The sequence below is a fragment of the Mytilus edulis genome, chromosome 10 (assembly GCF_963676685.1).
Source record: "Mytilus edulis chromosome 10, xbMytEdul2.2, whole genome shotgun sequence".
Taxonomy (NCBI): Eukaryota; Metazoa; Mollusca; class Bivalvia; order Mytilida; family Mytilidae; genus Mytilus; species Mytilus edulis.
In genome coordinates, this window is record NC_092353.1 from 79,407,977 (window position 1) to 79,431,421 (window position 23,445).

The window sequence follows — 23,445 nt, forward strand, 5'->3', positions numbered from 1 at the left end:
TCTATCATTGCTAAAGTTTATTCAGACTTTTTATAGAGTCATCGTTTATAGTCTATCATTGCTAAAGTTTATTCAGACTTTTTATAGAGTCATCTTTTATAGTCTATCATTGCTAAAGTTTATTCAGACTTTTTATAAAGTTATCATTTATAGTCTATCATTACTAAAGTTTATTAAGATTTTTTATAAAGTCATCTTTTATAGTCTATCTTTGGTAAAGTTTATTCAGCCTTTTTATAGAGTCATCATTTATAGTCTATCATTGCTAAAGTTTATTCAGACTTTTTATAGGGTCATCGGTTATAGTTTATCATTGCTAAAGTTTATTCAGACTTTTTATAGAGTCATCTTTTATAGTCTATCATTGCTAAAGTTTATTAAGATTTTTTATAGAGTCATCTTTTATAGTCTATCATTGCTAAAGTTTATTCAGACTTTTTATAGAGTCATCTTTTATAGTCTATCATTGCTAAAGTTTATTCAGACTTTTTATAGAATCATCATTTATAGTCTATCATTGCTAAAGTTTATTCAGACTTTTTATAGGGTCATCGGTTATAGTTTATCATTGCTTAAGTTTATTCAGACTTTTTATAGAGTCATCTTTTATAGTCTATCATTGCTAAAGTTTATTCAGACTTTTTATAGAGTCATCTTTTATAGTCTATCATTGCTAAAGTTTATTCAGACTTTTTATAGAATCATCATTTATAGTCTATCATTGCTAAAGTTTATTCAGACTTTTTATAGGGTCATCGGTTATAGTTTATCATTGCTAAAGTTTATTCAGACTTTTTATAGAGTTATCTTTTATAGTCTATCATTGCTAAAGTTTATTTAGACTTTTTATAGAGTCATCTTTTATAGTCTATCTTTGCTAAAGTTTATTCAGACTTTTTATAGAGTTATCATTTATAGTCTATCATTACTAAAGTTTATTAAGATTTTTTATAAAGTCATCTTTTATAGTCTATCTTTGCTAAAGTTTATTCAGCCTTTTTATAGAGTCATCTTTTATAGTCTATCATTGCTAAAGTTTATTCAGACTTTTTATAGGGTCATCGGTTATAGTTTATCATTGCTAAAGTTTATTCAGACTTTTTATAAAGTTATCATTTATAGTCTATCATTGCTAAAGTTTATTAAGATTTTTTATAGAGTCATCTTTTATAGTCTATCTTTGCTAAAGTTTATTCAGACTTTTTATAGAGTCATCTTTTATAGTCTATCATTGCTAAAGTTTATTCAGACTTTTTATAGGGTCATCATTTATAGTCTATCATTGCTAAAGTTTATTCAGACTTTTTATAGAGTTATCATTTATAGTCTATCATTACTAAAGTTTATTCAGACTTTTTATAGAGTCATCTTTTATAGTCTATCATTGCTAAAGTTTATTCAGACTTTTTATAGAGTCATCTTTTATAGTCTATCATTGCTAAAGTTTATTCATACTTTTTATAAAGTCATCTTTTATAGTCTATCATTGCTAAAGTTTATTCAGACTTTTTATAGAGTTATCTTTTATAGTCTATCATTGCTAAAGTTTATTCAGACTTTTTATAGAGTCATCTTTTATAGTCTATCATTGCTAAAGTTTATTCAGACTTTTTATAGAGTCATCTTTTATAGTCTATCTTTGCTAAAGTTTATTCAGACTTTTTATAGAGTCATCTTTTATAGCCTATCATTGCTAAAGTTTATTCAGACTTTTTATAGAGTCATCATTTATAGTCTATCATTGCTAAAGTTTATTCAGACTTTTTATAGAGTCATCTTTTATAGTCTATCTTTGCTAAAGTTTATTCAGACTTTTTATAGAGTCATCTTTTATAGTCTATCTTTGCTAAAGTTTATTCAGACTTTTTATAGAGTCATCTTTTATAGTCTATCATTGCTAAAGTTTATTCAGACTTTTTATAGAGTCATCTTTTATAGCCTATCATTGCTAAAGTTTATTCAGACTTTTTATAGAGTCATCATTTATAGTCTATCATTGCTAAAGTTTATTCAGACTTTTTATAGAGTCATCTTTTATAGTCTATCTTTGCTAAAGTTTATTCAGACTTTTTATAGAGTCATCTTTTATAGTCTATCATTGCTAAAGTTTATTCAGACTTTTTATAGGGTCATCATTTATAGTCTATCATTGCTAAAGTTTATTCAGACTTTTTATAGAGTCATCGTTTATAGTCTATCATTGCTAAAGTTTATTCAGACTTTTTATAGAGTCATCATTTATAGTCTATCATTGCTAAAGTTTATTTAGACTTTTTATAGAGTCATCTTTTATAGTCTATCATTGATGAAGTTTATTCAGACTTTTTATAGAGTCATCTTTTATAGTCTATCATTGCTAAAGTTTATTCAGACTTTTTATAGAGTCATCATTTATAGTCTATCATTGCTAAAGTTTATTCAGCCTTTTTATAGAATCATCATTTATAGTCTATCATTGATAAAGTTTATTCAGACTTTTTATAGGGTCATCGTTTATAGTCTATCATTGCTAAAGTTTATTCAGACTTTTTATAGGGTCATCGTTTATAGTCTATCATTGCTAAAGTTTATTCAGACTTGTTATAGAGTCATCATTTATAGTCTATCATTGATAAAGTTTATTCAGACTTTTTATAGAGTCATCTTTTATAGTCTATCATTGCTAAAGTTTATTCAGACTTTTTATAAAGTCATCATTTATAGTCTATCATTGATAAAGTTTATTCAGATTTTTTATAGAGTCATCTTTTATAGTCTATCATTGCTAAAGTTTATTAAGATTTTTTATAGAGTCATCTTTTATAGTCTATCTTTGCTAAAGTTTATTCAGACTTTTTATAGAATCATCATTTATAGTTTATCTTTGTTAAAGTTTATTCAGACTTTTTATAAAGTCATCTTTTATAGTCTATCATTGCTAAAGTTTATTCAGACTTTTTATAGAGTCATCATTTATAGTCTATCATTGCTAAAGTTTATTTAGACTTTTTATAGAGTCATCTTTTAATTAGTCATCATTGGTAAAGAAAATACTATGCATAGTAGAGCGAAAATGACAAGGACCCTTTTCAAAATTTTGTAAGTCGTTTCTTAGCTTTTGTTTTTTTCAAAATCAAATACTTTATTAGATAAATAGATTCTTAATAGAATTGTTTCAGGAAATATTTTGTTGTACTCATAACGAGTAAGTTAAAGACTTTTCACTAAGGAGAGACAAGTGCTCTTGATAAAAATGTTCTGTTTTAGAACACAAACAAGCTTTAAGAAAAAGGACACAAGGTACCGAGTCAGATGTATTAGTAGTTACTGGTAATAACTGAAAGCTAGTTCAAACTCTGATTTCAACTAATATATGAATCATGTTTCCTCGATTTTAAAGGGGTGCGACTCGAAACTATTTGTTTAAAAGCGTCAAAATTATCAAAAATAAGATCAATGTTAGAAGGATAAATACAATTTTTAAATATCTAAATAAAATATGGAATGCATAACCTGAAAAAAATAAGTGTACTTAAAGAATAAACTACATAGTACTTCACTAGGATATGTGTTTGTGTAATTCATTAACTCTTTAGACTCTAGCTGAGTGAAACGTTGGCAAAGTTAAAGACTATAAAAGAGGGACGAAAGATGCCAGAGGTACATTCAAACTCATAAATCGAAAATGACCACTTGTATTTTTGTTCATCTGATGAGTAAAGCAGTTTTCAACTGATTTTTATAGTTCGTTCTTATGTTGTACTGTTATACCGCTGTCCCAGGTTAGGGGGAGGGTTGGGATCCCGCTAACATGTTCAACCCCGCCACATTATTTATGTATATGCCTGTCCCAAGTCAGGAACCTGTAATTCAGTGGCTGTCGTTTGTTTAGGTGCTACATATTTGTTTTTCGTTCATTTTTTATATATAAATAAGGCCGTTAGTTTTCTCGTTTGAATTGTTTTACATTGTCTTATCGGGGCCTATTATAGCTGACTATGCGGTATGGGCTTTGCTCATTGTTGAAGGCCATATGGTGACCTATAGTTGTTAATGTCTGTGTCATTTTGGTCTCTTGTGGACAGTTGTCTTATTGGCAATCATACCATATCTTTTTATATGATAACACCATGGCTAAAGATGAAAAAGACAAACAGACACATAATAGTGCACATGATACAACATAGAAAAATAAAGAATAAGCAGCACGAACCCCACTAAAAACTAGGTGTGATCGCTGGTGCTCCCGAAAGGTAAGAATATCCAGCTCCACATGTGGCACTCGTCTTGTTCCTCATGTTATAACAAATATAAGATGTATGTTGGCCTTTTTTTTTTGTCGCAGGTTTTTGTTCTCATTGACGTATACCCACCACCAACATTTCATTCAAACATATTGATGTTGATTGAGAGCGTTTGCATTTGTTAGTATTTGCACTTTTCCTCTTGTTGATGCCTTGGATTACGATATTTTATTTTTATTTTTTAATAGTTACTCAAAGTCAGTAATACTAATCAGTTGCTATTAATTTTTTTTCACAACGCAGTATTTCGAATACCATAAAACAGTTCATCAGTTGCAGTTTATTCAATTTCACATACTAGCACTGGACCTGCCGATGCATGAAACGTTAAAAGAAATCGGTTAGTATTTCGCTTGAAGCGCATCACCCAAGGACATCCAGTTATTGTACTGTCGATATCTGATACAGGAATGATACGGATAAATTGTCCAGTAGGGGTCAGCTGATGGATGTTGTTTGAAGAGTATCCTACAATGTATATATTCCCTTCTTCATCAATTTCCTGATTGTACGGATCTGATAAATTACTATGGTTATACTCAAAACCTTTACCCAACACTGATTCAAATTTGATAGAGTGGTCTACATTTCTATAAATGTACTCATTTTTCTTGTAACAAGTGACAAATCGTGTGTCTGCGCTTGTTGGTAATTCTTTTATTTTAGCACCCGTTGCAGCGGTTAACCATGAAATAGAATTATCGTAAGTAGTTATGAATTCATCTTCTACCAAACATAATCCCCACACAGGAACATTAATATCTAAAGTATTTACCAAAGTTAACGGCTTGACGTTAATTATACAAATCTTCCGTGCATAAGAAGACACGGCTACAGTCCGATCATTCACTTTACAGATATCTGTAGGATCGTTCGGAATGTCCAACGCTTCTTTTTGATTTCCGGTTATGTCATGACAAACTATCCTGTTTCTATTATAGTCCGTTATAATAATATCGTCGTTAAAGAATATACCACTGATGCAACTACCTTTGATGTCAATTGTGAATATTACTTTTATCTTTCCAGTACGAAAGTTTATAGCCTTAAATCCAGGTAGAGACGGTCTTTTTTCGTTTAAATGTAGGCGACCGAAGCACTCAATATTTGAATCAGTGGTTGTAGCTTCGAACTCTATCGATAAGTCCTTTATTTCTTTTACAACTTTAAACACATCATTTTCAAACTGTGGCATTCTCCTGGTAATCTCCTCCATTTTGACTAAGCATTGTACATCAGACCCTTGTGACAAACAAGCCTCAAATATAGTCTTCCAATGATCAAAAGTATTCTTCAAAACCGATAGTTCAGTACACTCTTCATTTAGTCTGTGAAGATGTTGTTCTCTTGTTATATTTACCTCTTCTCTTATTTCATTTTCAAATATATCCAATTTGTCATTTACTCTTTTACGCATGTTTGCAATTTCTACCAAGATGATATCTATTTCATTTTTGAAATGTGTTGTGTTCTGATTTCGGTTTTTGATAATATCTTCTATTGTTTTACTTCTTTTTATTAACTTCTTGGTAAGTTCCTGCGCATGTGTAGATAGCTTAACTCCGGAAACAGCTTCATGTATGGTTACCACGTGTTCACATTTTCTGTGATGTACAGTAGCACAAACGGTACAACATGACTGAGAGTGATCCTTGCAGTATATTTCGATTGTCTTCTCTGGATGTTCATCACAAGCAACAAACGCACACACATTTGAACAAGACACATCTTCAATTATGTTTTCAATCGGTACTATCTTGTGATTTCGTGACACTTTAAATGTTTTATGATTTCTTTCACACGTATCGCAATAAGCTTCTTCACAAACCATACACCATGATATTGCTTCTTCTGAAACCCCTTTACTGGTACAAGCATCACAAAATTTCTCAGCTTTCTTCATTGCTTTTCTATCGATCATCGAAACCACAAAATGATTTCCCGGCAAAGTTTTAGCCCATGTCTCAGGATTCTCCGTACTGTCTCCAATATGTACAAGGCGATGACATATTGGGCATTTGAATCCCTCTGGGTTTTCTTGCTTCACGGCAGAAACTATATACGTACTTATACAGCTCTCACAGAACGTGTGAAGGCACGGTAAATACCTTGGCTGTTTAAAAGTTTCCAAACAAATAGTACACGTTAATAATTCAGAAAAATCTTCATTGATAGGTTTAACTTCTTCTTCTGCCAAATGAATCGAAGTAGCCATTTTTCTCCTGATAAAAGTGCCTAATTCAAATACCGACTAATAACTGTAATACAGTGTATATATATTATAATTTTATGTGTACCGATTAGGATAGTATGTCGTCTACACATTCATAATAAATTCGTGAATATGTATGCTTGCTGTAACGGTCTGTCTATATTCATTACAAAGTCACTAGGGGGAATGTTCTGTAGACTGATTCTTAAAGGAGATAGACGTACTTCTTGTGACAATATTAATTAAAAAACGATCCTCAAATTACATTTCTAAAACACACCACATTTTAACATAATTTTCGTACAATTGTTTGACAGTGTTTAACACGATTTTATACGCCCGTCACACGATTCTTGATTATAGCTTAAAACTTTAAACACTTCTTAGTTACATTAATCTTAATATCTGTATACTTTTTGGGGATGATTCAACATTTTGAGTATTTTGTAAAAAAGGGGGAGGGTTTTTTTACATGTTGTGCCGTATCTCAAAAACTATTTATGATTATTGCTTAAAACTTTACACACTTCTTTGTTATATTAATCTAAAAATCTGTATACTTTTTGATGATGATTCAAAACTTTATTTTGGAGTTATTGAGTATTTTGTTAAACAGGGGAGGGTTTTTTTACATGTCGCGCCGTATCTCAAAAATAATTTATGATTTTTGCTTAAAACTTTACACACTTCTTTGTTATATTAATCTAAAGATCTGTATACTTTTTGGTTTTGATTCAAAATTTTATTTTAGTGATATTTAGTTTTTTGTAAAAAAAAAACCAGGGTTGGGGGTTTCACATGTCCCGCCGTGTCTCAAAAACAATATATGGTTATTGCTTAAAACTTTCTCAGAAACTATTTATGATTATTGCACACAAGACGTCGGGCGTATCATGCGCTCATGGCGCAGCTGTTTATTCTTCTTTTATATGCTTTCTCTTAGGAGAATCACGTTTTTTTTGTGGCTTTAAATGATATTTGTTATATTTAGAAATAGAAAACTAAGGTAAAAGGGGGAAAAAATGTGTACTAAAACCTTTAACTAAGATTAAAAATCAGAAGAACTGGCAAGCTTACTTCATCAAATATAAAAGTATACCCTCACATACTCTTTTCAGATTTACAAACAAATTGATAATGAATTTGATTTCAGGAGGGGCTATCTTAAGGTAGATTCATGGTATACAGCTATCTTGGATTGCACAATCCCATTACAAAATCGGTCTAATTTTTTGCCCAAATCTGCAAATTTGGAATCAGATTTGCAACTTATTGGTTAGACTGTTTTTTTTATATAGAAATCTTGGTGATTTTTTGTATAATTCTAAATATTTAAACAAATATAAAATTTTGTGTTCTTAGAATCATGTTTTCTTCTTCAAATAATCCATTTAAGGGGAGGTAACTCTTTTAGTAAAAAATATATAGTGAAATGAAACGGAAATTTTTAATTTTTAATTGTAGCAAGAAAATAAGTTCGATTACTCAATTTTTTATTTATATTTTCTTTAAACATATTATAAAACCGATCATCTCACAAATTGAATGTATTTCAAAATTCTATCTAATAGAGTCTTTTTATGCATACAAATGTTGGTTTTTTTCATGAACGATCTAACCAATGTTAGGCAATATTCAACGACTTATACCTTGGAAAAGAGGGACGAAAGATACTAGAGGGACGGTCAATTGGAAAATAGCACGGTGACGCATACTTTTTATTATTTTTTAGATAAAAGCATAGTAAAATCTTTATTTTGGCAAAGTATAAGAAATTTTTATCTCAAGAAAAATATATAACTATGATCTACCTTAATACATACATTGGTATATAACGGATTTTTTTGCCATTCTAATTTTTGATTTTGATTTAAGTGAACATCTCTCCTGTCCTTTTCCCAGTGCATCTAATCGTGATTTAGAATGTTATTGATAAAGTTTAAAAAATCTATAAAAAGTTTACTGTACTAACTGCATTGACAAGTATTTGTTTTCTTGTGTCTTTGTAATTTGCTTGGCCTTCTGTACTAAATTCATTTTTTTTACATTTGAAAATGCCTGTACTAAGTCAGGAATATGACAGTTGTTTAGTTTGATGTGTTTTGTCATTTGATTTTGCCATGTGATTGGGGACTTTCCGATTGAATTTTCCTCGGATTTCAGTATTTTTGTGATTTTTACTTTTTTCAATGATTTTAAGGAACGATGTGATGAAAAATTACTGATACAAAATGCATGCTCACTTAATACTTTGAAAAAGATCTTTTCCACAGTATAGTCTATCTAGTGGTCCCTGTATTGTATGTATACGTACATGTCTACCGCAGTATAGATTGCCTTGGCAGTTATTTACACCACTTTTTAAGAACGTTAGTTCGTTCCAGCTCCACTGGTGAGCAAAGTACATTAGGTACACACATCGATGTTACAGTTTGATGTTTGATGCATGAATGAATATGATTTGCTATCCATTTTTAACACTTCTGTTTCTATATCCTGTCAATACACATATTTTAAAATTAAACCAAGGATTTTTTTAAGACAGCGTATGATTTCTTCACACTTCATTCGTTGCAGATTTAGTGATTGATTTATATTTTAGGTTATATAAGTCAAGCAAAAACAAGATTTATACCAACGAAAATACTTGTTGCTGCAGAATATCTTATTAAGCGTATCTGTTGAAGGACGTGGACCTCATTTTTGCAATTTTAAAGATTGATTTAATAGGAAACAACTACTGAAGTCTTAATTCAAAATTTTTTAATTGAAAAGTAGTTTATCTTTTCTGTATCCAGGTTTTATGGTAATGATTTGATGAATTGATTGCAAGTTGGTTCAGTTTACAAGAAAGAAAAAAGTGATATTCATTATCACGTTCAGTATAACATTACAGCATTTTTGAGATTTAATTCCACTAATTATATTAATCCCCTTATTTCAAATAAGATTTTATTTTGAAAAAAATAAATTAATATGAATATAATTCACATTAGAAAAATTTACATTTGACCTTTTTACGAAAGACGTCATGTATTATAAATGAAATACTACTATAACATTCCGCTCTCTTGTTTTATCATAGCTTTCAAATTCTACGTTATCCGCAAATGAAAATAACACTATTACTGTTGTACATCCTACGAGCTTTTCTGGATTTACCTTCATCATGCACTGTCAAAGCCTAATATTTGGGGAAAAAAGGATTATAAGAACCAACACATGTGACAAACTATAGGACTTGTCAACTTTGCCTGAGAGAGTTGAACCTTAGTTTCTTAATAATGCATAAATTTATAAACGTTCAATTTGAAAGAGGTATGTTATAAATTAGAAAGAAAAAAATAAGATGAAGATACCCTTGGGGTCCGATAGTCCACCAGTAGTGTTAACGAACTCTGGTATAAAAATAAATATAACGCTCGTACATTTGATTCGTCTGAATCGATTTTCTGGATTGACTTTCATTCAGAAGGCTCAAAGCCGATATACACACATACCGTCATTTTATTGTATTAAGTCTGGGGTATTCCATAACAGAATACAATTTGTATCCCTATAAATTCCGATAGACGCACTACACTTTGGCATGCTGGAGTTTCTTATTGACAACATATTTGTTGAATTTGGATTTTTTTTCAAAAATTGTCGGCATTCCTATGGGAACAAACTTCCTGACCTCTTCTGATTTTCCTATGAGTCAGACTTCTTTCAGACATTTATAAAAACAAGAAGATCAATGAATGCAGATAATTAAATTTCACATACAGATATATTGATGTTGTTCTTTTCATTGACAATTCTAACTTTCTGATTGGGTTTCATTAATATATCATCCAGAACTAGAAATAAAAGAAACAACAGACACGATTTCCTCTGTCTCATTTGTAGACTAATACCTCGAATTTGACGATTTTAATTTTAGAATTATAGATTTATAAATTCTAAAAAAGAAAACATCGGAAGGTACCAAGACCTTGTTGATAAAAAATCCATACCAACTTCGCAAATAATTCCTGATGGTCTTAAACTATAGATTCAAGGTTCTGACGTTTCTTATCTTAATCACGTGTTATAGTGGGTGATTAATTTATCTTTGTATATTTTTAACCTTTGGTGATAATTACATTTTTGGTAATATGTTTTTGGCGGGGTTTGTTACATATGTTATTTCTACATATGATTATTGTGTTATTGTGATATCGTCATTTTTGTATTCGTGTCTTTAATTTTTGCTTATGTGCTTTGGCTTTATGCCATTTATTGTTGTTGAAATATGTGGTTTCTGTTATCGTGATTAAGATTATAACACAATGTTGACTATTGTACAATAATTTTTGACCATTTTTCCTATCACGTCTGTTTGTTTAGCTCATACAGTGCTGTCAATATGATGGAGTTCTATGCGACTGTCATACCAGTGAGATTTAGGTAGCTATAAAATCAGATTAAATCCATATTTTTTCTACGTACGGAAATTTCTGTACCAAGTCAGAAATATGAAAATTATGTTCCATTCGTTGCATGTGTTTGAGCTTTTGATTTTGCCTTTTGATAAAGGACTTTCCTTTGAGTTCGATATTTTTGCTTCTTAACCTTTTACTGCTGTAGAGAAGAATTACCAATTCAGAGAAAAAGTATAAAGACACTGTTTGGTCATTTAGTATGTAGATGTCAGTCGAAGCATTAAGGTACCTGATTGGTGGTTGTCAAAAGTAATGCTTTAATTTATGTTTATTATGTTTAATATTTGATGTCTGATACAGACCTCTGATTGTTTATGCTTTATTTATTCACAACCATTATAGAATCGAGAAGATTAAGAGAATGATTGTTAAAGACTACATGTTTCCCTTTATATGTTTTTTTTTTATTTCTTTCATCATGTTGGTGATGCATTGACGTAGAGCCTAAATGTCCATTTCATTCACAATATGTGACTGTCGGTCAACGATTTATATCATTTTCTAATATTCATTTTTTTAATAAATCGAAGATAAGTTAATCAATAGCAGTTTATTCAATTTCACATACTAGCACTGGACCTGCAGATGCATTAAACGTTAAAAGAAACCGGTTAGTATTTCGTTTGAAGCGCATCATCCAGGGAAACATTGTAATAGTGTTGTCGATTTCTGATACAGGAATAATACGGATGAGTTGTCCAGTAGGGGTCAGCTGATGGATGTTTTTTGAGGAGTATCCTACAACGTATATGTTTCCATCTTCATCAATTTCCTGATTGTACGGATCTGATAAATTACTATGGTTATACTGAAAACCTTTACTGACAGCTGATTCAAATTTGATAGAGTGGCCTACATTTCTATAAATGTACTCACTTTTCTTGTAACAAGTGACGAACCGTGTGTCTGCACTTGTTGATAATTCTTTTGTTTGAACACCAGTTGTAGCATTTAACCATGAAATAGACTGATAACAAGAAGTTATGAACTCATCTTCTATCAAACATAATCCAAACATAGGAACACGTATATCTAATGTCTTTACCAAATTAAACGGCTTAACGTTAATAATAAATATCTTCTGTGCATCAGATGACACGGCTACAGTTTGATCATTTACCTTAGTGATATCAGCCGGGTAGTATGGAACGTTCAATACTTCCGTTTGTTTCCCGGTGTTGTCGTGACACACGACCCGCTTCTTATCATAGTCGGTTATTATGATATAGTCGCGTAATAATATACCACTGATAAAATTGCCTTTAATGTCGATTGTAAAAATCACTTTGATCTTTCCAGTATGATAGTTTACTGTCTGTAATCCAGGTAGAGACGGTCTTTGTTCAGTAGAATGAAGGCGACCGAAACTAACAGTATTTGAAATAATATCTGTAACTTCCAACTTAACCGATATCTTCTTTATTCCCTGTACAACTTTAGACAAATCATTTTCCAACTGTGGTATTTTCCTATAAATCTCCTCCATTTTGACCAAGCATTGTATTTCTGATCCTTCGGATAAACAAGCCTCAAACATATTCTTCCAGTGATCGAAGATACTCTTCAAGGCTGACAGTTCAACAGACTCTTCACAAAGTCTGAGAACATTGTCTTTTTTGGTACTGTTTAATTCTTCTCTTATTTTGTTTTCTAGTTTATCCAATTTTTCATTTAACTTTTTACGCTCGTTTTCAATTTCGACTAAGATAACATCTATTTCGTTTTCGAAATTTGTTTTATTTAGATTTCGGTTTTGAATGATTTCTTCTAGTTTGTGGCTTGTTTCTTTTAACTTCTTCGTCAGTTCCTTAGCTTTTGTAGATTCTTTTACTCCTGATACAGCTTTATCTATGGTAATAACTTGTTCACATTTTCTATGGTGTACAGTAGCACAAACGGTACAGCATGGCTGGGAGTGAATCTTGCAGTATATTTCTATTAACTTGTCTGGGTGTTCATCGCAAGCGACAAACGCGCAAATATTTGAAATAGGCGTATCTTCATTTATATCTTTGATCGGTACTATCTTGTGATTTCGCGCCATTTTGTATGTTCTGTGATTGGCTTCACACGTATCACAATACGCTTCCTCACAAACAGAGCACCATGACATTGCTTTTTGAGAAATACTTTTACTGCTACAAGCATCGCAAAGTTTCTCGGCTTTCTTCATTGCTTTCCTATCAATCATCGAAACGACAAAATGGTTTCCAGGTAAAGACCTAGCCCATGTATCAGAATTCCCCATACTTTCTTCAATAGGTACAAGGCGACGACATACCGGGCATTTGAATCCCTCAGTTTTATCTTCTTTGACAGTTGAAACAATATAAGTATTTATACAGGACTCACAGAAAGTATGTAGACATGGTAAATACTTTGGCTGTTTAAATGTCTCAAGACAAATAGTACATGTCAACAAATCGGCAAAGTCTTCTTTAATATGCTCAACTTGTTCAGTTACGTTTAACAAAGTCGCCATTTTGTCCTACAGTATACAACTTCCTTGTTCAAGGTCCGATAGATATCTAAATATATATCTACGGTTGATAGTGGATGGGTGTGGATAGTAGGACATTATCAAATTGATAACACATTCATAAATCTTCATCTGAACGGTAACGATCCGTTTATCTTCATGAAATAATAACAACGGTCAATTTTCTGCCGACTGACTCTTAAAGGACACTTATTTGACAATTGAGAATAAAACACAATCCTAAAATGAAACTCTGTTATGTGTTTGCGCTTTTGATTTCGCCATTTGATAACGGACTTTATGATTTGAATTTTCCTTTGCGTTTTGTATTTTTGTTTTGGTACTATTGTACGACGGTGACCGTGTACATCATTTCGTTTGGTTCTATTTTTATTAGCTTCTTCTTCTGGTCATTCCACTTTTGTGTATAAAACAGTTATACTTGTAACCGTTGAAATACGAACAAAAACTTATAAGATATATTATCGCTATTTTGTGCATTTTTCCTTTGACTTTTTTTGTGATAATTTCATGCTACTCGCTTGAGATGGAAAATTATCGCTAGAAACTAAGGAGGCACGTGGCGTTGCTAAGGAAATTGACATCGTCGTCATAGGTGAAAAAGCGATAAACAGATTATCATTGTTCATCTCAACTCGATTGCTGTTCTCGCTTTCGCCGTCCCGGCTCAAGCAAGAAAATCAATTTCGTTGAGATGATCAACGATAATCTATAACTCCAACGTATCACAGCAGTAATATAAACTCAAAAAATCAATTGCAGTGTTCTGGCACTCGGGGGCAATCTTGTTATCAGTTTGAGTTTGTACTACACTGTGATAATATTAACTATTTAAATTACGGCGTTTTGTTACTACAAAAATCGCCATACGATCTAATTGTACTGGCCTGACCAGTGAGTGTAACCAAGACGACTGGGTTTAAGTAAAGATAAAACAATCAGGAGCTGACTTTTATTTCACTACCAATCCAAATGGTGAAAAACTGAAAATACAAATATAAATACAATTTTACAATGTGTTCAATGATAATTAAAGTCCATTAAAAATACGGATAAAAAGTTCGTAGATATGTAAAGCTGTTAAAATTCTTTGTAATTATAAATAGATGAATATTCTTGCGCACGTCGGGTTCTGTCTTGAATTAAATTGTGTTATCGCAGATACGTACAGTTTGAACGGTTAAATGTTCATAGTTTCTTTATAACATATGAAAATATATTAAAACAGTTCGTTGCTGATGTAAATACATAATTTGTAATGTTTTGAAAGTAACTCACGCTGTGGTTAGCCACGAATTGTTCTTTTGGACAACGTGTCCCCTGAATGTTCTTTGCAGTTGTGCACACGACTCGCTGAGCAGTTTACGTCATTAGAAGAGAGGGGAAAGTAACGCGGATTCCTACACTGTCCTTTATAAAACTCCTAAAACTGGCGCACATAAAGCATTCAATCTCACGTCTCAGTCATTACAGCTGAACGGACGTGCTGGGCCAGCTCTCCTTTACCCGCTATCTTCGATGAGGGTTTACAGTTAGATATCACTGACTTACTACTTTAGATGACAGAAACCAATCCATGCCGTACAGATAGACGTAGTAGTTGGCGTACCTGCGTTAACATGCACTCCAAAACCATTGTATTATGGGGAGTGTTATGCCGATTAACGTCCGAAGGCTGTATCCTAGGCTGTTGGGTGATACGACCTTCATTTCACTGCCTCACGGCTTTGGTCCTGATAACGCTTCCTGTCATCTTTAGAACTACGTCCGAGATCATCTAACAGTACTCCATCATCGAGGCTAGCGGGCTGCCAAGCTGACCAAACTGGCCCTGAAAGCAGCCGTTGTGAAGAAGTAAAATCCAAAATAGTAAACAAACCAAAATCAACTCACCAAAACCAAGATGGCGGCCTCCATTCGGCGTCCTTACTAAATGTTCCTGACCCACGGCAGAAATTATTCAAACGCTCACCAATCGCCTTCGGGCACCGAGCCGACCGTGCGAGGGCTGTATAGCCAGTCAAGGTCGTTAAACACCACCACATACATAAAGCGAAGTACGCAATGAAACGTGAACAATATAAAATGATGATCACATGAAGAATAAATGATGAATGAGTTCCAGAATACCAAGGACGTATAACTAACATAATATACGTCCTTGAGAATACTAATTGTTTTTATCATCTATAAAGGTATCCTCTCACACACATGTCATTTTTACAGAGAGTCAGGTCAAGCAGTTGTAGAAAGGCTCTATAAATTTAATGTTATTTTACTGTTTTTTCTATCATAAAATGTTTTCAGATTTTTGGGAATGTGCGCCCATTTCCTTTTATACATTTCATCCGGTCTTGATTTAGATAGTTTTAATAAAATTGAAAAACCAAAAGTGTACTGTTGAACTCTATTCTTCCTCTATCCTATGGTTGCCATGGCCGTATTTTTTAACAGCTCTTCACCTTGGGCATTTAGTTGGATTTCTGTTTGTTTGTTTTTTTCATTTTGGTTCAAGTGAGGCGCGCAAAATTATAAGCCAATATAAGTATATTTTATGTTTTTTAGTAAGAATAACAGATAAAAGAAAAATGGGAAATCTCCCTTTTAAACCCTCTTCTATTGGCGGAATAAGCATGTTCATACATGAAAAGATGTTCAAATGGAAGTATTGGCAAATAGGAACCATGCAATCAATATGTGTAATAGCAAGTATAATTCATAGGACTTGAAAAGGTAAAAGACACAGAGACGCGTTCAAACATCATCAATGAAAAAGAAAAGACAAGTCATAGTAAAACGAAAACTATGCACGGTCAGTGCCCCCCCCCCTTTTTTTCACCTCTGCAATTAGCATGAGTATAGTTCAACATATTCTAGATTTGACAAACAGTGACGTTGGCATACAACTTGAAATTGTTACGCTGTCTGTAAGACACAAATCGTCGTGTGAATATTATAATGTTATAAGTCCATTTTACAGTGGAAATGAGTTATGGGTGTCAATAGTTTCGTGCTGCAATGTTTTATCTCCCTATATATTTAACCAGGCTTAATTATCTTCAAATTTGCCTAAAACAGTAGTATTAAAATGATATATCTCCAAATACAATGTTGTATTCAGAATTATAGTGATCTAAGTACAAACCAATGAAATTGACGGATTCTGGGTCACATGACAAAATTTTACCAATGGAGATAGTATGAAATGAGGGCATTATAATTTAATAGGACTTTATGGCACTTTCATACATAAATATAGTCTTTACATGTTGTTAATATTATTGACAAAATATAGAAATTTTCAAATGGTCCAAGTGACAGCTTTTTAATGAATAATAGCAAAAAATATACATTTTGTTTAGCTGAAACATATACAGATCCCTTTCATATCATGTCATGAACTTAATGTCCAACTGTTATGATGATGTGCTAATTATGATTTGTTTATAAATCAGCATCCTATAAGGAGTAAAGGTGCCATTTTTGTAATTCTTTAGTTTTATATTCATAAAGTCATTGCCTAATTATTATGTGTCATTTTATTACTGTCCTTTTAGAAAAAGAATGTCCAATGACACTACATGCCCGCCAATGATCTGTATTTAAAATGACTAACAGTTTGTTCAGACACAGACCCATTACAGACTTAACCTTAAGATCATATCAAATTAATTTTTACATTCTTATCCCCATCCGTTCCAACCAATTAGGTTTTTTATGTTTTTTTACAAAGTTCTTTGGAATCTGTAATAAAAATACGTAAAAATAAAATATAAGAGTCCAACTCAACCCAATATTTTCAATTTAGGTGGATGAGAATCTATCAATTAACTTGATCTGGCCTTACCCTAACTTTGGGTCTTTAGCATTGACTTTTTATTACAAAAGACAAAGTCAATAAGTCTTGACTTATTACGACCCAAGCATCAACTTTGCATCAAACAGTCCACATCATAAGCTATCTATGTACAAAGCTGCTTGATGATATCATAACTCTTATATCAAAAACTTAAACCTGAAACTTAACCTGTTTTTTTAACATTGAAATTCTATTAAGAAAGACAAAGTCAACGTGTACCTTAACCTTGCAAGGACAGACGCATAGACAGAAGAACTATACGTCCAGTTTGCCTTGCAGGCATAGCTATATAGTTCAAAGAAAAGATAAGACACTATTTTAACCAACAAGATTGTGTATGGCCTTTGTTTCTACTGCCGATTTTATTCAATTTTAATGGCATATACATTGCCCAGTAATAATATTATAATGTTTTATGTCCAATACCATTTTAATTCTTTCAACTTTACTTATCACTAGATTAAAATGTACTATCTCCAAATTTGAAATATGAAATTGCCGAAATAATATATACTTGATCAGATTTCTGAAAAGGACAATTTAATCAGATGTGTTGGAACTAGTATTACGCATACTTTTTGCATAGCTCTTGTTTTATATGACTGGATATCAGACTGTCCAACTTTAAATGCCATTTTCTCAGTTTTAGAAAAAGGGGACATAAAACATTATAATATTCACACGACGCAATGCTGCCCCCAACATACCATTGGAAATTAGAAATTTAACACTATGTACGATGATGTAACTGTAGAAGAAGATATCCAGACAAACCATGATCTCATAATTCAGCTAGTAACAAACAAATTAAAGTCCAACTACGTCTACCTGTCATTTTTATCCTGTTGCCATGTACACTTCCATTATATGTTTGAAAATCATACAAAGATATTGAAGCTGTACCTCCTAAACTGTAGAAGGAGAAAGGCAGACAAACCAAGATCTCTTTATGCAGCTTGTACCAAAAAATAGCCCAACTACAGTCATATAAGAATATTTGGGAAAAAAATCCTGAAGTCATTGCTCACCTTCATTGTGTTTGAACTTCCTACAAAATATTCAAGTTATACCACCAAATTGTAGGAGATAGCCGGACAATTATTAATTTATTCTCATCCCGATTGATGGATAAACGGACGAACAGATAAACAGACGAACAGGGGTAAATTAATATGACCCTCAACATTTCGTCAAGGGGAATAAAAACACACTTCTAGGAGCCTTTATCCAACACATTGTTTTTTACTTATATGTTGTATTTTGTGTATAATAAATAAACTCATCATTAAATTTTGTAAGTACGCCAGACGCATGTTCAGACTACAATTCAAGTTTATTTTTTTATTACTTTTGAAATTTTTGAACTATTGAATACAGAACCTTACCCAGCTCTATAATCTATAGTCTATGATTGTGTTAAAAGCATGTCAAACAGTACTGACATTAATAGAGGATTAAACATTCAAACGTAAGGCGACCAAAGATAAACAATCTACCAATTTTTATATGTTGTGCTGTGAAACGAATGTCCCAGGTTAGGGGCGGGTTTGGCGCCAAACATGTAAAGCATAATCAGAAGTCTGTTATTTAGAATCTTTACTAGAAAAGTGCTACGATCCAGTGCCCTTCTCTCAACCCTTGGAAGATTAAAACAGAATTTCGGATACTGTGATGAAATTCATTAGTCGTAGTTGTTACTGGCAACATCCAATCAAAACCGAGAATGTGCAAGTAAACAAATATGTTCATATTATACAGAAACGCGAAAATCATGGGATTTAACAGAAAGCAAAAAATAATGGACTTTGGAAAAAAGGTAGAGGGTGTAAAATAATTGTCTACAAGTGCCTATGACTCAGTTTGATACCTTTTCTGAAATTCTCTAGACATAAAATTGTTTACAAAAATTCATCCTACAACAGTTTACATACTTTCAACCAAGCTCTTAATACCCACTATTCGCAGGTGTGTTCCAGTTTTGATTTAATTTGCCAAGAGTGTAGAGGGGGGCTGAATCCTTGGCTAGCGAATATTGTAATTCAGTGAGTGTCGTTTGTTGTTGTATGTCATATTTGTATATTCTTGTTGTTTTCTACATATTTTAGTCTATTATTGTTCTTATTTTAATAGTTTTACATTTTTCATGACGTTTTTTGTTGAAGCCTTTTAAAGAGTGCAACATGGTATTGGGTTTTTACTATTGAAAGCCATGTGATGACCTGTATAATTCTAACTTCTATGTCATTTTTGGGTAGTGGTGGAAACTTGTCTCATTGCCATTATAAACCCTTTTTTTTAATTTCAATATAACAATTATGCTATAATAATGAAGGCATGTTTCTTTGATTAGGCCTAACGGATTGCAAAGGCTTGCTCTTCCAATCCTCTATACTAGAATCTATTGAGTGATGCGAGAGGCCAGGTGAGTGAAAAGGTATATGATGTAACATAAAATAACACTGCTGTATATTCTCTATCTTTATTTACTTTTGAAAGTAAATGACTACAAAAAGCAAAAGCTTTCAAATGGACGGATTATTGTAAAAATAAAAGATATCAAAACATATCTTAGATCTGTTAAAATATCACACTAATAAATCTTTGTTTGTAAAATGTACAGACATTAATAAATAATCATTTAAACAATATAAACAATATATATAAATAGAAATATGTCTGGTGATGATGCTAAAACCATCATGTACTTCCTTACACAGGTAAAATAATTTTAACTTTGTTGTGCAATTTAAATACTATGGGTTACCTCCCTTTTCAGACACAAGTTATTTTTCACCAGTTCCATTCTTTTGTAAAATATATTGTAATCAATATATGGTCATATATCTGTATCAAATCTTAATAGTTTTCAGCATCATTTGTGGATTTGATGGTCATAAAAAAATCATTATTTCTTTATCATTCAAGTACATATTATAAGTAAAACTAACGTTGAAAATCTTCAAATATCATACAAATTTGAACTAAATATCACTAATCACACAAATATCACAGAATTAATATAAAGGAAATGTAAATACATTCATTAAAGTTAAATAGTTCATTTATAGTTTGTATTACCAAGAAATATAAAAAATCTTGTTTACTTATTTAGTTCATGTCAACCAATTGTAGTTGAATGTTTGGTGCAATATTTTTCTTTAAACTTTCTTAAATAAGAAAGGATTTTTCGATCAAAATACTCTGGCACAAACAACTTTGAACAATTTATGTGTAGAAAAAAAACCAACAGTATTCCACAATTGATGTATACATAGTATCTATTTTAAATCATGTCTCATACTTTCATGTTGTTAGCACTAGACAGAAAATACAGAACCTTTAACAATGCCATATTCAATATATAAGCATATAAATTTGAGTTGTCACACAACTGCTCCAACACAAGTTCTTACAAATATCTAAGTTAGGTATTCAGTTCAAAGGAAAAAGAAAATAAGCATCCTCAATATTTTTCTATTGTATGTTTGCTAACATTTCAAATTGCATCTGATATTTTACCTCAATAATAAAGTTCGGAAGGAGATTAATTTAAATTTCATCACATCTTGATTTAAAGCATTAAGAATTATGTAACCAAATTCTAACGGAAAAATGATAACATTAATCTTCTTAACATTCAACATTTAACTCCTTCCTCTGCAAAACCAACAATGTATGCAAACTTTTTCTTTTGATAAATATTTTACAATTCAAAATTGTAATTAAACTACGTGAAAGAAACAATAACAAAATATCACCAAACAGCTGTATGTAAAAACTCTAAACAATCTTTAATACTGACTACCTACATTCTAAAGCCAATGCTTAAAATTCTTAATATTTTTTTTTTAAATTTTGCTTCAGAAGTAAACAAATTTCATTACTATTGCTATGTAATGACAGTCACATGCAGATCTGAGTTCATGAAGAAGTAAACAAATTTCGTTACTATGTCAATGTAATGACAGTCACACATACAGATCTGAGTTCATGAAGTAGAACATTCAATGCATTTAACATAAAGATATATTTAACAACTGTCTTTATAAGTTTGGAGCCCATGACATTGTATCTTTTATCTTTGTATACAAGTTTGGACTTCATGCTATCACATCTTCGTTTATAAGTTCGGTGCCCATGCCACCATATCTTATATCTTTGTTTACAAGTTTGGAGCCCAAGCCATCACCACTTTGTTGAATGCTACAAACACTCCTTTATTGGGTTTGCTGTAATAAAAAGATAGAGAAAATATCAAATGCTTGTGAAAAAATAATACTTAAATCTTAGTTTGTTGGCATAAAATAATCTTTTTTCTGCCTCAAAGACAGTAGAATTGTTTATTTTTTAAGTTCACTTTTTTCTACATGACCTTCAATTAGTCCAGATGAACAAATACATTCATAGAAAATAATTTAATCACATAAAAAATGCATAGAGAAAATGTATATGTTTAAAGTCATTTTTGTGCATAAAACAGTATGACTTACCATTTATAATACCTCACTCCTTCAAATGTGCCGTCATGTTTACCATCTATAAAATAATAATAAAATTCAACTGTTAATAAAATCATAAAAACTTTAAGAGACGGAAATATTCAGCAATATCAAATCAGTTTTTACACTTTGAATTGAAGCTCAATTTTAAAAAAATAAATTTACATACATTCACATAACATTAAATTGTCAAGTTTTACCATTTTTAGATATCATCATGAAAGTAACCCAATGCTTGTTTTAATAAGAAAGGGTATTTTGTGGTCTATATACACCTTTTAAAAATCACCTTTAATTAGGAAACATAAGCCATATTCTCTGACCAAAATTGGTGAACATGACATATATGAATCCACAGTTTATCTCCTTTTATCCCTCTTTGTTTTATAGTTCACTTACCTTCCTTATCAAGCTCTACTCCTAAGTAAATATCACTTCTGCCTGGAAGATGTCCAACAAATTTGATTTTCCCTTGGCTAAGTTTTCCACCTTGTCGAGAGAATTTTACTACATCTTCAATGTTTATATCGCCAGGTGTTCTTGGTGCAAATGGTCTCAAACCAGTTGTTATGTTTGTTAAAGATCTGAAAAATATCCAAAATGATTCATGAGTACTCTTTTCTTATATATACAATATTCTTGCAGTGTAAGAAAATATAAAACTTATGTGTATGAGGTTAAGAGTCCATGAAAAGTGAAGCCCACTTAGCTTTTCTTCTGTGTTGTAGTGATACTTCCTAACTGTTGAATGCTGATATAAACATTTAATATAGATTTTTTGAGAGAGCACCAGCAAGACGGGAAAGACTTAAGGTCATCCTATATTTCTATGTCCCCTGCAATGCATTGAGCAAGAGGACAATTATATAAACAAGTGTCTGATGGAAATTATAAGTGTAAGTATATCAATTAAATAATCCATGTGACTACCACAAGAACAAACTTTATGAGAATATAAAAATACTCGTATATGTGGAACTTGGATTACATTTTATACAATGTAGTTCTAAGATTCCTAATTTACTGTTGGGAAGCTCAAAAATAGTCTCCACTCAACTTTTGCAACTACAACAAAATTAGCACATTTTCTTTCAGGTTTATTCATAAAAGTAAAGATATTATTTTTCACACAACCAACAGAGAATAGTTTTGAATTTATCCTCTATCTAATGATCTGATTACTGTAATGTAGATAGAAATTTAGAGAAAACAATCTTCATTTTTATATAAACCGAAATTAATCATTTCTTACATACCCTCTATCTAATAATCTGTTATGCTGTGTAGGTAAAACATTTGGTGTGATACTACGGAACCCAGGATCTCCTGTCGTCAGTCCAAATCTGTCTGTTCTGTTGGGAGTAGGAGATCTACCAGAGCTTCCCATTGGTTCTGTACGTCTTAAAAGTTCTGAAAATTTTTAATTGAATATAAATAATTTGATATACCGGTAGTCCTGCACACATTTCTAGAATAAATCTGAGTATGTTACTCTTCTTTTACCATATTTATTTCAGCAACAGTATTTCAGCACAATAACATATACACAATATAACAACTTTTTTTTTGTTTTCTAAAGGGGAAAAGATGCCAACTATAATATTCTTCCCTCAAAAAAAGGAATAG

At 31.5% G+C, this 23,445-nt stretch overlaps 3 protein-coding genes and 1 long non-coding RNA gene across 20 annotated transcripts in view; all 4 read right to left on the minus strand.

Annotated features, from left to right (window-relative positions):
• Positions 1 to 4,429: 4,429 nt before the first annotated feature.
• LOC139491952 (E3 ubiquitin-protein ligase Midline-1-like) lies at positions 4,430 to 6,782 on the minus strand. Its single transcript, XM_071279903.1, has one exon. The coding sequence runs from the start codon at positions 6,496 to 6,498 to the stop codon at positions 4,564 to 4,566; it is 1,935 nt and encodes a 644-aa protein (XP_071136004.1). The 5' UTR covers positions 6,499 to 6,782; the 3' UTR covers positions 4,430 to 4,563.
• Positions 6,783 to 11,511: 4,729 nt separating this feature from the next.
• On the minus strand, positions 11,512 to 13,443 carry LOC139493023 (E3 ubiquitin-protein ligase TRIM45-like). Its single transcript, XM_071281165.1, has one exon. It carries the CDS (start codon positions 13,441 to 13,443, stop codon positions 11,512 to 11,514), a length of 1,932 nt encoding a protein of 643 aa, XP_071137266.1.
• Positions 13,444 to 14,398: 955 nt separating this feature from the next.
• LOC139492552 (uncharacterized) lies at positions 14,399 to 14,936 on the minus strand. Its single transcript, XR_011656894.1, has 2 exons — positions 14,740 to 14,936; positions 14,399 to 14,444 (listed from the first exon to the last, which is right to left on the minus strand). It is a non-coding gene; the product is annotated as an uncharacterized lncRNA (long non-coding RNA).
• A 4,849-nt stretch (positions 14,937 to 19,785) lies between these two features.
• LOC139491953 (putative leucine-rich repeat-containing protein DDB_G0290503) overlaps positions 19,786 to 23,445 on the minus strand; it is a 35,792-nt gene continuing 32,132 nt past the window's right edge. For 10 of the 17 annotated variants that reach the window (XM_071279920.1, XM_071279912.1, XM_071279913.1 and 7 more), the window contains 4 exons: positions 23,076 to 23,229; positions 22,219 to 22,403; positions 21,811 to 21,856; positions 19,786 to 21,549 (listed from right to left, as the gene is read on the minus strand). In XM_071279920.1, coding sequence (XP_071136021.1) covers positions 21,483 to 21,549; positions 21,811 to 21,856; positions 22,219 to 22,403; positions 23,076 to 23,229 — 452 coding nt within the window. In that variant the 3' untranslated portion in view covers positions 19,786 to 21,482. The remainder of the gene's footprint in view (positions 21,550 to 21,810; positions 21,857 to 22,218; positions 22,404 to 23,075; positions 23,230 to 23,445) is intronic. The other 7 variants (XM_071279921.1, XM_071279917.1, XM_071279914.1 and 4 more) reach the window with 1 other exon arrangement.

What these genes read in the sequence shown, in the direction of transcription:
- LOC139493023 (XM_071281165.1), bottom strand. Translation starts at nt 13,443, where the DNA reads ATGGCGACTTTGTTAAACGTAACTGAACAAGTTGAGCATATTAAAGAA.
- LOC139491952 (XM_071279903.1), bottom strand. Translation starts at nt 6,498, where the DNA reads ATGGCTACTTCGATTCATTTGGCAGAAGAAGAAGTTAAACCTATCAAT.